Source organism: Carcharodon carcharias, chromosome 28 (genome assembly GCF_017639515.1).
Source record: "Carcharodon carcharias isolate sCarCar2 chromosome 28, sCarCar2.pri, whole genome shotgun sequence".
Classification (NCBI taxonomy): Eukaryota; Metazoa; Chordata; class Chondrichthyes; order Lamniformes; family Lamnidae; genus Carcharodon; species Carcharodon carcharias.
The window spans coordinates 6,989,883-7,006,383 of NC_054494.1; the positions used below are offsets into that span (position 1 = coordinate 6,989,883).

General features: G+C 44.2%; 1 protein-coding gene across 1 annotated transcript in view; it reads right to left on the minus strand.

The window, feature by feature from the left end:
* The window catches only part of tm9sf3 (transmembrane 9 superfamily member 3), a 130,580-nt gene extending 114,454 nt beyond the window's left edge, over window positions 1-16,126 (minus strand). Inside the window, exon 1 of the mRNA XM_041176409.1 lies at window positions 15,902-16,126. Within this exon, the coding sequence (XP_041032343.1) occupies window positions 15,902-15,985 (84 nt within the window). The 5' untranslated portion in view covers window positions 15,986-16,126. The remainder of the gene's footprint in view (window positions 1-15,901) is intronic.
* Window positions 16,127-16,501: the final 375 nt, after the last annotated feature.

Here is a 16,501-nt window from a genome sequence, read left to right on the forward strand (position 1 = left end):
AACTCCTTATGTCTGAGGACCTTAAAACTGTGGAACTCAACTTCTTCGCTACCCACTCTCTCTCTAATTTTCAACCTTTTGAAACACAAACTTGCCAGATTACTGCATTTTTTGTAATTACTAATTCTATGCTCTTCAATCTTTGGCATCTGCACAATGAGTATCAGTCCTATACCATGGCAAATAAAAACTGCACATCTTCCTTTAAACTTAAAAAAAATGAGGAATTGGCATAAAATCAGGTGATGTCAATGATGGGGGAACTCACTGCCAGCATCAAGCAGTTCCACATCTCAAACTGGTTAGATGCTGGTTTAACCTCCCCTATACCAATTAACTAATATCCTGAATTAATACTTTCCCACACAGGAGTTCCAATTTGATCTCATGTTTCCCATGTGCTTCAAAGAATAAGCTTATCTTGAAAGGATTCCCATGACATACCAATAAAGCTCTGATTACTCATCTTCAACTCTTGCTGAAGATCTTAACTCTGGATTAAATATTTCCATTGTCCATGTAAAACCTTGCAATGGAAAGGTCTACAGGAAAATGATCAAACTGTAACAAAGAGTTTGAAATGGGTATTTTAATCCTTAATGCTATCCTAGCATTATTCCTGTTTTCTGCTTTCAGTAACTTGCCGTGCCATATTGTTTCTGCATATCCATCTGTAAATAAATCTATTAGTCTTAGCCTATTGGTTTGTCTGCTTAGTACATCCCCTCTTTTGAAAATAATAATAAAAGCACTCTCGGAATCTCACATGATTATGGGGAGCAAACAGGAAAATGGAGCTGAGACCACGACCAGATCAGCTGTGATCTTACTGAATGGCAGAGCAGGCCTGTGGGGCTGAATGGCCTACTTCCACTCCTAAGTCCTATGTTCCAATGATTTCCAATCATTGATATCACAATAAATAGGTAATTGTTAGTCTTGGACACGCTATCTGGGACAACACTGTAAGGCTGCAGGTTTTGATTCACAGCAGATCTGTCTGCTTATGGATGCCATTTTTTGCTGGGGGTACCATAGAAAAACATGAGGAACTGTGCTGCACATCACTGTATCCAGAGTTCCAGCAGAAACGTTTACCTCTTAAAACTACATGCTACAATTTTAAATGGGGTGCTGGAACAGAGAGAGCTGGGATGTACACAAATGTATCTGACAGAAGTAGAATAAGTTGGTAAGACTGTTTAAAAAAAAGCATATGGAATCCTTGGCTTTAGAACCAAAAAGCAAGAAAGCACTGCACATCTCTATCTCCTGCGCCTCCTTTAAGATGCATCTTAAAAAAAACTTTGAAACCAAAAGCTTTTAGTCACCTGTCCTAATATCTCACATGGCACAACTTCCAATTTTGTTCAACAATGTCCCTTGGGGCTTTTTACTACGTTAAAGGTGCTTTAAAACTGCAAGTTGTTGTTATAAACTTTTATAAATCACTAGTTGTGCCTCAGATGCACTGTGTTCAATTCTCAGCACCACACTTTATGAAAGGCATCATGCATTTGAGAGGATGTAGGGCACATTTACTACATTAGTACCAGGGATGAGAGACTTCAACTATGTGAAGGGAATAGAGAAGCTGGGATTGCTCTTGTTTAAGCAGAGAAGGTTAAGGAGAGATGAGGCGTTCAAAATGATGAATAATTCTGATAAATAATTGGAAACTATTTCCAATGGCAGAAGGTTACAACAAAAGGACACAGAACCAGTGGGGAGATGAGGGGAAAGATCTTGTACACATTGAGTTATTGCGATATAAAATGCACTGCCTAAAAGGATGCTAGAGGCAGATTCAACAGGAACTTTCAAAAAAGAAATTAAAGATATAGTTGAAAAGGAAAACAATGTAAGGCTGTGGGGGAAAAAGCAGAGAAATGGAACTAATTTAATAATTCTTTCAAAGAGGCTGAATGGCCCACTTCTGTGATTGTATGATTCCAGTGAAGAAACATATCAGAATTCAGGCAGGGACATGTTTGTCCTGTACCAGAGAGTAAGGCTCAAGGTAGGCCCCGGGGAAATTTAGTTTCACACAATTTCCATGATCTTGGTTTGAAGCTCTAGTTCTGAGATATGGGCATGCCTCAAAAAAACAATAGCAATGGGAAAAAATATTTTTTACACTTACAAAAGGTAACCCCTATAATCCCCACTAACAACCTAATTTTTTATTCCGTTTCCTCACATTACTGTGGAAAGAAGATGGTGGCTAAAGGAATTTCAAACTGAATTTTCCCACTGGTACTTTTAGTGATTTTTATATGCAGGTTGTTGAGCCTTGGTGAATAGTTTTCATACCTCCTTGCAATTTTTCGATTAGTCTCAAGTTCACAGCTAGGGCTGTCTGGCCAAAGTTCCAGTTGGGAACAAAAAGAAATTAGAGAGATTTGAACAGAATGCAGCTGAGCTAACTTAGTGAAGACTCAGAGTTTGGTGAGGAGGGAATTTTAAGTATAAATTTTGTTCTTAAATTTTGCTCTTAAAATTCTAATCTAGTCTGTAATTAACAGTAACCGGAAAGTTCTGTGTAAGCAGGCTAAGTTCTTTCTTTCTGGCAGTTTAGACAAGGCAAACTCACTCTCAGCTATAGGAGCTGAGTAGTGGTTGCTGTAGCCCCAGTTCAGTTTACTGTAAATTCAGGGTTCTTTAATGCAGCCAAGGTAAACGGAGTGCAGCTGAGCTAACAGTGAAGACTTGGACTTCGCTTGGTTGTTGGGGGGTGAGGTGTGTGGGGGGGGGGGGGGGGTGTGTGTGTGTGTGTGTGTGTGTGTGTGTGTGTGTGTGTGTGTGTGTGTGTGTGTGTGTGTGTGTGTGTGTGTGTGTGTGTGTGTGTGTGTGTGTGTGGTTTTGTTTCCTTTTCCATTTTTCTCACGCTGTAGGAATTGGTTCTTGCTCTAGTACAGGGACAGGAGCTAGCTGTTTGGTCAGTATCTGGTAAGTAGATAAGTTCTATTCTATCCCTAAGGTTTAAAATAATAGACAAATTGGTGGTAAGGTTAATAAAATACATAAGAAAGCAACCAAAATAAGCAATTAATATAATTAAGAGATTACTTAAAACACATTACGGATGGCAGGACAGGTGATGTGTCAAGGCTGCAGCATATGCGAGCTCCTGGATAACACTGCAATCCGGGGCAAACACGTCTGCAGTGTTTGTGGCTTGACAAACTTCAGCTCAGAGTTACTGCAACACATCAGGGAGGGGGAAAGCTACCCGTATGCTTTGTACCAGGCAGTTAGGATAGGGTCTTCTGATTTGGTCTGTGGTCAGGGACAGGAGGGGGTGACTGCGAGTGAGGCAGGTAAAGGGACCCAGAGGGCAAGTGTGTGAGCCTCTGCAATTATCCAATAGGTCTGAGGTTCTCTCAGCTTCTTTGGATGAGAATGAAGGCTGCAGGATGGATGAGCAAACCGACCATAGCACCATGGTACAGGAAGCCACCCAAGTGGGGGGGAGTAAAAAGGAATGTAGTGGTAGTAGGGGACAGAACAGTGAGGGGGAGTGCCACAGTTCTCTGTACCAAAGAGTGAAAGTCCAGGCAGTTGTGTTGCTAAGCCAGTGCCAGAGATTGGGACATCTGCTCAGGGCTGAAGAGGAACTTGTAGTGGGAGGGGGGCGGATCTAGTGGTTGTGGTCCATGTAAGCACCAACGACATAGGAAGGATGAGGAAGGAAGCTTTTTGTAGTCATTATGAGGAGTTAGGCACCAAATTAAGCAGAACCTCAAACGTAATAATTTCTGGATTATTACCTGAGCCATAGGACAAATAAGAATAGAGAAATGAATGCATAGCTCAAAGACTGGTGTGGGAGAAGCGGGTTCCAATTTGGGCACTGGCACCAGTTCTGGGGAAATTGGGGGCTGTACCATTGGGACAGTCTACACCTGAAATGTGCTAGGGTTGGTGTCCTTGCGAGCCACATAATTAGGGAAGTAGAGACAGTTTTAAACTGAATAGTGGGAGCAAGGGATCAAATTTGGAAAGATGTGATAAACCAAAGAGTAGAGATAAGGCAAGAGACACGGGTATTAATATGGGAAATGATAAACAGACAGTGTCAGGAAGGGACAAAGAGTACAAATCTAAGAGTATATCAGCAGGTAAAGCTGGACGCTACAAAAATAAAAGGAAAAAACTGAAGGCTCTGTATCGAAACACAGGTAGCAATCCAATCCAAACTAAAGAGATGAACTGATAGCGCAAATGGAAATAAAGAATTACAATCTGAGAGCCCTTACAGAGACATGGCTACAAAATGGCAGATTGGGACCTGAATATTGAAGGGTATGCGACATTTAGGAAGGACAGGAAGTTCGGGAAAGGTGGAGGAGTGGCTCTGCTAATTAATGATGATACTAACACATTAGAGCAGGGTGACCCAAGTTCAGGAAACCAGGATGTAGAACGGTTTGGGTTGAGATGAGAAATGATAAAGGTAAGAAGTCACTCGTGGGAGTGGTGTACAGGCCCCTCAATTGTAACTACACAGTCGGACAGAGTATAAAAGAAGAGATAACTGGAACTTGTCAGGAAGATACAGCAACAATCTTTGATTTAAATCTACATATAAACTGGAAAAATCAGATTGGCAAAAGTAACGTAGATGAGAAGTTCATTGAATGTTTTCGGGTAGTTTCTTAGAACAGCATATCATGGAGCCAACCAGAGAGCAGGCTATACTAGACCTGGTATTCACAGAATCTCAGTGCAGAAGAGGTCTTTCGGCCCATCGAGTCTGCACCGACACGTGAGAAACACCTGACCTACATACCTAATCCCAAATACCAGCACTTGGCCCATAGCCTCGAATGTTATAATGTGCCATTGAGCATGGTACTGAGCAAAGAGATAGGATTAACTGATACCTCTGAGAGAAGGCACCTCTGTGTAGCAGCAATCATAATATGATTGAATTCTACACTCATTTTGAGGGAGAAACAAGTGCGTCCAAGACTAGTATTTCAAACTTGATGAGAGCATGAAAGCAGAGTTAGCTAAAGTGAACTGGCAAATGAGGTTAAGGAATAGGTCAACAGAGGTTCAGTGACAGACATTTAAAGGGATATTTCAGGATACACAGAATATATGCAATCCAATGAGAAAGAAAAATTCCAAGGGGAGGGCGCCCCAATGCGTGATTAACTAAAAATGTCAAGGACAGCATCAAACTTAAAGAAAAAGCTTATAATTACACAAAGACGGGTGGCAAGTCAGAAGATTGAAAAGGGTATAAAGAACAGCAAAGAATGACAAAAAGATTAATAAGGAGGGAAAAATTAGAGAATGAGAGAAAGCTAGCTAGTAATATAAAGACGGATAGTAAGGGTTCCTATAGATATTTAAATAAGAAAAATTAACAAAATGAGCATTTGTCCTTTAGAAAGTGAACCTGGGGAATTGATAATGGAAAGTAGGGAGATGGCGGCTGAATTAAACAGGTATTTTGCTTCAGTCTTCAGCATAGGGGACACAAGTAACATCCTGAAAACAGCTGTAAATCAGGAAATGGAAGGGAGGGAGGCACTTGGGAAAAATTACAATCACCAGGGAAGTGGTATTGAGCTAATTGTTGGGGCTGCGGGCTGACAAATCCCCAGGTCCGGATGGGCTTCACCCTGAGATCTTGAAAGATGTGGCTAGTGAGACAGCTGATTCACTGGTTTCAATTTTCCAAAATTCCCAAGATTAGGGGAAGGTTCCATTAGATTGGAAAATAGCAAATGTACCTCCTTTATTCAAAAAGGGAGGGAGACAGAAAACAGGAGGCTACAGGCCAGTTAGCCTAACATCTGTCATAGAAAGAATGTTAGAAGCTCCTATTAAAGATGTTATAGCAGGGCACTTAGAAAAATTCAAGGCAATCAGGCAGAGTCAACATGGCTTTGTAAAAGGGAAATCATGTTTAACCAATTTATTTGGAGGAGTCACATGTGCTGTAGAGAAAGGGCAGCCAGTGGATGTATTGTACTTAGGCTTTCAGAAGGCATTTGATAAAATGCCACATCATGAGTTAATGCGAAAAATAAAAGCTCATGGTGTAGAGGGTAACATATTGGTATGGATAGAAACAAGCAGCAGACAGTTGGCATAAATGGGTCTTTTTCTGGTTGGCAGTATGTGACGAGTGGTGTGCCACAGGGATCAGTGCTGGGACTTCAACTTTTTACAATTTATATAAGTGATTTGGATGAAGGAATCAAAGGTATGGTTGCTAAATGTTCTGACAACACAAATTTGGAAGGAAAGCAAATTGTGAAGAGGATATAAGGAGGCTATAAAGTGAGATAGATAGATTAAGTGAGTGGGCAAAGATCTGGCAAATGAGAGTACAATGTGAGCAAATGTGAAATTGTTCATTTTGGCAGGAAGAATAAAGATGATCTAAATGGTGAGAGATTGCAGAGCTCTGAGGTTCAGAGGGATCTGGATGTCCTAATGCATGAATCACAAAAGGCAAGTACACAGGAACAGCAAGAAATCAGGAAAGCTAATAGAATGTTATAATTTATTGTGAGGGGAATTGATTACAAAAGTAGGGAGATTATGCTTCAGTTGTATAGGGCATTGGTGAGACCACATCTGGAGTACTGTGTACAGTACTGATCTCCTTATTTAAGGAGATATGTAAATGCATTAACAGTTCAGAAAAGGTTTACTCTACTAATACCAGAAATGGACAGGTTGTCTAATGAGGAAAGGTTGGACAGGTTAGCCTTCTATCCACTGGAATTTAGATGAGTAAGTGGCGACTTAATTCAAACCTTTAAGATCCTGAAGGGCCTTGGCAGAGTGGATGTGGAGAGGGCATTTCCTCTTGTGGGAAAACCTAGAACTAGGGGTCATGGTTTAAAAGTAAGGGTCGCTTATTTAAGACAGAGATGAGAATTTTTTTCTCTCAGTGGGTAGAGTGTGCTTGCACATGTACAGGAGAGCGAGCACATCCTGAGTGGGGCACAGCCAGAGTGGGTATTCGGAATTCGGTGCATAGGGGACGAGGCGCTCTTTGCATTTTTCCCTTGCTGTCCAACTTCTTAAACCTTCAGAGCGTGCTGCAGCAGCAGAGGCTACAAGGGAAAGGAATCACTGGTAAGTAGTGGGTAAGGTATTTACTATTTTAATTGCTTATAGTTTAAGGTCTTTTTGTGGTTTACAGTTTGTATACTCTGCAGTAACGAGGATCAAGAAAAAAGGGTCCTGGAGTAATTGACTTAAAAGGTTTAATTTAAAGGGATAAGTCATGGCAAAAGCGCTCAAAGCAATGGTGTGCTCCTCGTGCTCCATGTGGGAAGCCGGGGACATTTCCAGTGCCTGGGACCAGCACGTGTGCAGGAAGTGTGTCCAGCTGCAGCTCCTGGAAACTCAGGTTTCAGAGCTGAAACGGCGGCTGGAGACACCGTGGAACATCCTCGAGTCTGACAGCATTGTGGACAGCACATTTAGAGAGGTGGTCACACTGCAGATGAAGGGACTTGAGGAAGGAAGGGAATGGGTGACCACCAGGCAGTCCAAGAGAAACAGGCAGGTAGTTCAGGAGTCCCCTGGGGTTCCACTCGCAAATTGGTATTCTGTTTTGGAGGCTGATGAGGGTGCTGGTTCCTCCAGGGAGTGCGGACAGAGCCAAGCTGCCTGGCACCATAAGCAGCCTGTCTGTACAGGAGGGAAGGAAGAGCAATAGTAATAGGGGATTCTATAGTCAGGGGAACAGATAGGCGCTACTGTGGCCATCAAAGTGACTCCAGGGTGGTATGTTGCTTCCCTGGTGCCAGGGTCAGGGATGTCACTGAACGGCTGCAGGGTATCCTGAAGGGGGAGGGTGATAAGGCAGAGGTCATGGTACCAATGACATAGGTAGAAAGAGGGATGAGGTCTTGCATCAAGAATTCAGTTAGGCAGTAGACTAAAAAGCAAGACCTCCCAGTGCCACGTGCTAACGAGCTCAGAAATAGGAGAATAGCGCAGATGAAAACATGGCTTAAGAGTTGGTGCAGGAGGGAGGGTTTTAGATTCCTGGATCACTGGGACCATTTCTGGGGAAGGTGGGACCTGTACAAGCGGGACGGTCTACATCCTTGCGGGCGTGTTTGCTAATGTTGTTGGGAGGAGTTTAAACTAATTCGGCAGGATGAGGGGACACAGAATGTTAGCAGAATATGGACACATCATAATACAGTAAAACAATCAAGACAGAAGGAATACAGCTGCACTAAGCTTCAAGGGAGTAAGGCAAGGCTGGATGGCCTCTACTTTAATGCCAGGAATATTAGAGGTAAAACGGATGAGTTAAGGGTGAGGATTGACATGTGGAATTGTGATACACTAGCCATCACTGAGACGTGGTTGAGGGAAAGGCAGGATTGGCAGCTCAACATCCAGGATATAGAATCTTCAGGTGAGACAGGGGAGGGTGTAAAAGAGAAGGAGGCATCGCATTATTAGTTAAGAAGTCCGTTACTGCAGTAAAGAGAGATGATATCTTGGAGGGGGCATCGAATGGAGCTTTGCAGGTAGAGCTTAGGAATAAAAAAGGGGAAACCACATTATTAGGTGATTATAGACCCCCCCAAGATAGTCAGCGAGAAATTGAGGAGTAAATATGTGCACAATTTGTGGAGGTGTGTAAAAACAATTACAATCGGGTAATTATATTAGGTGATTTCAACTTTCCCAACATTAATTGGGATAGACATAGTGTTAAGGGCTTGGATGGAGTGGATTTCTTGAAATGTGTACTGGGGAACTTTTTAGGTCAATATGTAGAGGGTCCAACAAGGGACGGTGCGTTGCTGGACTTAATTCTGGGGAACGAAGCCGGACAGGTGGCTGAGGTGGTGGTGAGTGAGCATTTTAGTGATAGCGAACACAACATGGTACAGTTTAAATTGGTTATGGACAAAGAAATCGACAAGTTTCAAAGAAATGTTTTGGACTGGAGGAGAGTGGATTTTAGTAAAATAAGGCAGTATCTGGCCAAGGTAGACTGGGGACAGTTACTTGTGGGGAAATCTACAGAGGAACAGTGGGGGGTGTTCAAAAAGGAAATGGGGAGAGTACAGGCTCAACATGTTCCCTCTACAGTGATAGGAAGGAGTAACAAGCCCAGAGAACCATGGATGACCAGAGATATTCAGGTTATAGTGAGAAGGAAAAGCGAGGCTTTTAGCAGGTACAAGGGAAGCAAATCAGCAGAGGTATTAGTGGAGTACAGAAAGTGCAGGGTGGAGCTTAAGAAAGCAATTAGGAGAGCAAAGAGGGGTATGAGAAAGCTCTGGCTGGTAAAAGTAGGGAAAATCCCAAGATATTCTATAAGCATATCAATGGGAAGAGGATAACCAGGGAAAGAGTAGGGCCCATAAGGGACCAAGGGGGCAACCTATGGGTGGAGCCAGAGGACATCACCAGGGTGTTGAATGAATACTTCACATCCGTCTTCACCCAAGAGAATGAGGATGAAGGTATCGAACCCAGGGAGCGAGACTGCGAGATTCTTAAGCAAATTGATATAGGGATTGGAGGTATTGGCAGGCTTAAAAGTGGAAAAATCTCCAGGTTCGGATGATTTGTGTCCCAGACTGCTGAGGGAGGCAAGGGAGGAGATTGCAGGGGCTCTGACCCAAATTTTTAATTCCTCTCTGGCCACAGGGGAGGTGCTAGAGGACTGGAGAACAGCTAGTGTAGTTTCGCTATTTAAGAAGGGTTGTACAGATAAGCCAGGGAACTACAGGCCAGTGAGTCTCATGTCAGTGGTCGGGAAACTACTGGAGAAATTTCTGAAGGAGAGTATCTATCTCCACTTGGAGAAGTAAGGTTTAATCAGGAATAGTCAGCATGGCCTTGTCAGAGGGAGGTCATGCCTATCAAATTTGATTGAATTTTTTGAAGTGGTGACCAGGTGTGTAGATGAGGGTAGTGCAGTTGATGTAGTTTATATAGATTTCAGCAAAGTCTTTGACAATGTCCCACATGGGAGACTTATAAAGAAGGCAAAGGCACATGGGATACAGGGTAATTTGATAAGGTGGATTCAAAATTGGCTTAGTTGTAGGAGGCAGAGGGTGATGACAGAAGGATGCTTTAGTGACTGGAAGCCAGTGTCCAGTGGTGTACCACAGGGATCTGTGCTGGGTCCCCTATTATTTGTCATTTATATAAACGACATAGATGACTATGTGGGGGGGTAGGATTAGTAAGTTTGCGAATAACACAAAGATTGGCCAGGTGGTTAAGTGAGGTTGAGTGTTCTGGGCTATAGGAAGATATAGACGGGACGGTCAAATGGACAGATGGAATTTAACCCTGAAAAGTGAGAAGTGATACACTTTAGAAGGAGTAATTTGACAAGGAAGTATTCAATGAACGGCATGACACTAGGAAGTTCTGAGGAACGAAGGGACCTTGGCGTGTGTGTCCATAGATCTCTGAAGGCAGGGGGGCATGTTAGTGGGGTGGTGAAAGGCAAATGGGACACGTGCCTTTATCAATCGAGGCATAGATTACAAAAGTAGGGAGGTCATGTTGGAGTTGTATAGAACCTTGGTGAGGCCACAGCTGGAGTATTGTGTGCAGTTCTGGTCGCCACATTATAAGAAGGATGTGATTGCACTTGAAGGGGTGCAGAGGAGATTCACCAGGATGTTACCTGGGATTAAACATTTAAATTATGAAGAGAGGTTGGATAGACGCGGGTTATTTTCGTTGGAGCAGAGAAGACTGAGGGGCAACCTGATCGAGGTGTACAAGATTATGAGGGGCATGGACAGGGTGGATAGGGAGCAGCTGTTCCCCTTAGTTGAAGGGTCAGTCACGAGGGGGCATAAGTTCAAGGTGAGGGGCAGGAGGTTTAGTGGGGATGTGAGGAAAAACTTTTTTACCTAGAGGGTGGTGACAGACTGGAAAACGCTGCCTGGGAGGGTGTTGGAAGAGGGTTGCCTCACATCCTTTAAAAAGTACCTGGATGAGCACTTGGCACATCATAACATTCAAGGCTACGGGCCAAGTGCTGGTAAATGGGTTTAGGTAGGTAGGTCAGGTGTTTCTCACATGATGGTGTAGACTTGATGGGCTGAAGGGCCTCTTCTGCTCTGTGATTGTGTGTGTCTTTGGAACACTGCTTCCACTGCCTTTTGAGGAAGAGTCCTTGAATATTTTTAAGGAAGAGCTAGATAGATTCCTGATTAACAAAGGAGTGGAAGGTTATTGGAGTTTGACAGGAATGTGGGGTTGAGGTTATATTCAGATCAGCCATGATCTTATTGAATAACGGAGGAGGTTCTAGGGGCTGAGTGGACTACCCCTGCTCCTAATTTGTATGTTTGTATGTTGAACACATATCGACAGACAGTCCTTTCAACTGAAAACTGTTAGCACAGATTTCTGTCCAGGATCAGGTGGTCAGGATGCAACAGCAGTGATAAAAGTTACTTCATCAACTCAAGCAAGATGATCCACCAATGTCGGAAAGCAGGATTATTCTCATTATGTTAGATCATGCAAAAACAAGTTGTACCCATTAAATTCTGTGAAATTTATTATATATGCTGATGTGAACATTCAATGGCAATCTTGAGAAATTAAAACATCAGAATGCTTGTTCTGGCCTGGCTGCCCTAAAATACAAATTGTCCAGAAGCTGAGGGGGTGTAGAAACACGTGCATGGGCATGTGCAGAGACAATGTGGGACACTGTTATACCATTACACTATCCTATGAAGAGATATTGGATATTGTGAGTCAATGTTGGATTAAAAGGGGCCTTGGGGTCCACTTACAAGAGCAACAGCCTCCACTGAACCAGATAAGAAACTTGTGACAAACCCAGATTTGAAACACTGGCAATCGAACTCTTTAGATCTCCTATACATTTTTCTAGGGCTGGAGTGTCTTAAGCTTTTTAGTTTTCAATGGCCAATTAGATGTAGGAGTCAAACAAATTTGAAGTCAATGCCCCGATTAATTTGCATCACAAACTATGCATATTAACAGATCTTGGTGTTTGGATTGACTTTTTACCTACCGATGTCACACCATTGTCAAAACAACCCTTTCTAAACCTCTAGGTATATAACACTTAAAGCAGAAAAACCAGTGAATATAAACAGAAACACAAATTGTTGAATGGTTGAGCTTGGTCAGGGGTTGAGGACAACTGTCTATGGACTAGTTTGAATATTCTGCTCCAAGACAAACGTTCTCTTTTAAAGACTAATTTTTAAATTCTCTGTTCAGCCTTTTGTGAAATGTCTTCCTGGCCCCCCCTTGTGAAAGTTTCATTCCATACAGAGTCTCATTTTGCTCAGGTCACACACTTTTTTCTCCAGCCTCAAAAAAACCCATCCAGACTAATTTTCAGATTAAAGGCAACTGCCATGCTAAGGTGATAAAAAAATTGGGTCATTAGGAAATAAGGCCCAATATCTCTCACTTCTTCCCCCAGTACAGGACTTGAACACAATCCGAGACTCCAATGTAGTATTGAGGGAATTGTTAGAAGTACCTTCCTGGAGAAGATGTTAAACCAAGACCTCTCAGTTTATTCCAGTGGTTCAGGTGGGTTTTAAAAGATTTCATAGCACTAATTCAAGCAAGATATTCTCTTAGCAAACATCTTTTCCTCAATCATCACCAACAATAATAGCTGATACTAGAAATTTGAAAAAAAAACAAAATGCTTTACACTATAATTTGTCATTTAACCATTTCCTGTTCTCCACCTCATTTTATAAATCATTTTTCTTTTACCGTATACTGTATGTGGCCTTCACAATACTTTTCCCTTGTTCTATTCCTCCTTATGAGCTGTTCATCTGTAATTCCTTCCAGTTGTGAAGGTTATATCTGAAATGTTTTCTTTTTGCTTTCTCCACAGATGCTGCCTGATCTGTTGAGTGTTACCATAAAAATAGATTAACTAGTCATCACCCATCTGTGGGACCTTGCTGCGTTCAAAATGGTTGCTGTATCTACCTGCATAACAACAGTGACAATCTTTGGGGCATTTGGGACAGAAGAAGCTGTTTTCTCAGATTGTGTTTTATTTTCTTTTTGCCTGCCTTCCCTGCTTCCCAGAGCCTCTTCTGAAATTAAGTTCCACTTAACATTTTTCTACTGTGGCTTATTTCACTTCAGTATCTCAAGTTTTGAAACTATCTTCCCCAACCTTCCCATACTTTAACAACGCATGAGTTTCAATTTAAAGCTTGACATCACCTAACAGCAGTTCCTGATGTACCTTGTCTTTTCTACTCATCTCTTCAATCTGATGTCCGACATAATGAGGTGTCAGTTCACCTTGCTCAATAAAGAAACTCCCTTCTTCACATTCGATCCATTCATTTTGCACTGTACTTGACCCAATTTACCTTGATTACAAGCTAATGTAGAATACAACATATAACTATACCAATGATTACTGGTCTGCTTTTCATGTACAAAGCTATGTTCTTATAATCACCAGTATAGCATTCCTCCTAAACAGTGTCAAGCTGTTCACAATAATTTGCTTGTAAACATTTAATTTGCAAGATGAAATGTTACATTTTACCAAGTTTCTTCGATGTAAATAGGACAGGAATGATGAGTAAGTAGATATTCCAAGGTTTTGAAAGCATTATCAAGTCATGTTTGCATGTCTTGATAGTGCAACTCCACCCACTCCAGCTGGGTGTGAAGTGCTAGTTCAGGAGCACCATCTCTGTTTTAGCACCTGATCTATCATGCCATATTCATTTATTACCATGTAATTCTGAGCTAGAGTAAAAAGGGATGACTAAATAAAATGTGTATACTAAACTGGTGTACCATCTGTATGATATACTGAAATTGCTGCACATGTAATAAAAACAATAATACTCTTCTAGGGCTGGGTAATCATCATTAGTTCCCTACATTGTTGTTCTGAGAATGCAATCTTAGCAGCAATACTTATCATAATCTAAAAGATTGTAGATAAAACAGGTACAATTTCTGAATGAAACCACACATCGACTAATGAGCGCTGGGCAGCACAGTTGTTAAATCCACTTTACCCCCTTGAACCAAGCAAAGACACAGAGTGTACTACCAATCTGTACTTGTAATCTACCCGTTACATGTTCAAGCCAAAAATTCTCAAACAATTGCAGACACCAGCTTACAGAATAATATGGAAACAACTGGAAAGAATCACAGGCCCTCACCACGAGAGTCTCCCAACTTCTGGTTCCAATAAATCGGGCTTGCTGGTCAGTTATGGGCAGTGTCCTGGAATACTATGGACCTGCCTGGTTCAGGTATTGGATTATCATGTCTGCCACAGAGGATCAACCTGGCTCCAATTTCCAGTACTATCCTGTTCAGCCTAAATGGATGCAAGGCAAAGTGGGCTGTTTGCTAGCTGAAGGATTTGCAATTCAAATGCTTTTGGGGGATCTCAATCCAGTTTCTGGTGGGCATCAGTCTACAGGACAAATTCGTAACCTGATGCTAAACCAGCAATCGCTCTTGGCCACAGCACGGACCTGGATGTGAAAGAATATCAGATGGTGGAAGAGATTTTGCCGAGAGGTTGCGACAGAGAGGAGGGGAGATTTACTCTGCAGTAACCTGACCTAGTAGAGTGCAATGGCAACAGTGAGTGCCAACATAGATGTTTCATTCTCTTTTGTTAACGTGCTTTAGCTTGAGGACAAAGTACACAAAAATTGTTTAGGGAAATGCCAGTATTTCACATCATGTGATTACAAGAACTGAATAACTAAAGCCCCTCAAAGAGCAAGGAGGTTTAGCTTATTTTTGCACATTTGATTTACTGGGGGTTTTACTGTTTAGCTAATACTGAACAATGGTTAATTTTGAATGGTTAGTTATATTGAGACTGCAAATAGTATAACCACATATTTCCATGGGGAGACACAGTCCCTTCATTTTTAGATCAGAATGACAATCCACCGCCCCACCATTCCTTCTATCTTCACCATCTGTCATTCACACCCTGTGCTATCTCCAGTTTTTTTTCCGCTCAAAGCCATAATAAAGGCACACTCAGCCTTTAAGTTGCTGCTCTCCACAACCTGGTCAAACGATTGACAACAAGCTGCTAAACGGTGAGAAACACCACATTCAGCACAAACCATGTCCCTCACCCAACATCTCAGCAGCACACAAATCAAGGTGCAACTTCCATCTCCAGAGCAACGCTTGCTCACAACTACAGACCTGTCCAAGCTGGCCATCATACCGCATGTCTTTTGGGGGAAGTTTGGTGGAGTTACTTCAAAGGCTACAAGTACGAGAGCAAATGGTTATAGGGAATGTGGTCTGGTTACCTGCAGCCCACCTGATAACTGTGGCAGCTCCCACAACCAATCTGGGTGCAATCAGGTCCTGTCTGGGTTTGCAATTCAGGGATGGACAACTGCAAATCCTTACCCACTCCAGCCAGTCACCCAAAGACCCCCCACACCCCCAGAGCCAGGCATCCCCCACACTTCATGGCCCAGGTCAGTAATTGGAGATGCAATGAGGAAATGGATAGGCTTTTCCATCAGTCACATCGCTGCTGTCATCGCCACCATGACAGGCTCCAGCTCCAGGGCAACTGGGACCCTCGCCCCAGGCCGGCTCCGGGTGGGGAGGGGGAGGGGGAGGGGGAGGGGGAGGGGGAGGGGGTCCCCCCCACCCACACACACACACACACACACACAAACCCCAACGACACAAGGTCAGGGGCGGGGAGCCGAATCCACCAACAGGGCCGCGGGCACCGGCCACCCACCCCCCGGGTGAGCGGGGCCTTCGCCACCGGGCCTGACAGCGAGGGGCAGGATCGGGCCCGCCGGCCGGCCGAGCTGCTTCCTCCCCGACCCCTCCCGGGGCCCCGCCGGGCCTCCTCCCCACCCCCCCTTACCGTGTGATCGTGCTCATCCGCCCGGGCCCTCAGGACGCTGAGGCCGACACAGGCCAGCAGGAGCGGCAGTTTCCAGGGGGCCATGTGGGCGGCCGTGCTCGGTGCTGGGCTGGGCTGGGCTTGTCTCTGTCGGGCGCTGGGCCTGAGGCTCTCGGTGGCTCCGCTCCGGCTCCGGCTCCCGCTCCCGGCCCCGCCTCGCGCTGCTCGGCCTCAGGAGGCGCGCGCCACAAGCCCGCCGCTCCGGCACCGCCACGTCATCGGGCACTCCGCGGAGCACGCAGGCGCGCGCGTGGGGGGCGGTGACAGGGATCCGTTGGAGGTGGGGGGGAGGGCGGGGGGCGGGCGGCAGCCGTTGGGGTGGGGGGGGGGGGGGGGGCGGGGTTACAGCGCCAGGGGCTGGGCCGCAAGCGTCGGAGACGATGACCTTGCGCCCGGGGCGGGGTCGGAAATCGGGGCGGGGGGTGGGGCCAGGAGCGACGTGGGCGGAGTTAGCAGCGCTGTGGGCGGGGCCGGAGATCAAGGGCGGGGCTTGGGAGTTCCAGCCGGTAAACACCAGCACCGCCTCCTCTCCAGCTCAGCTCTGGGTCCAATGCGAGCAGC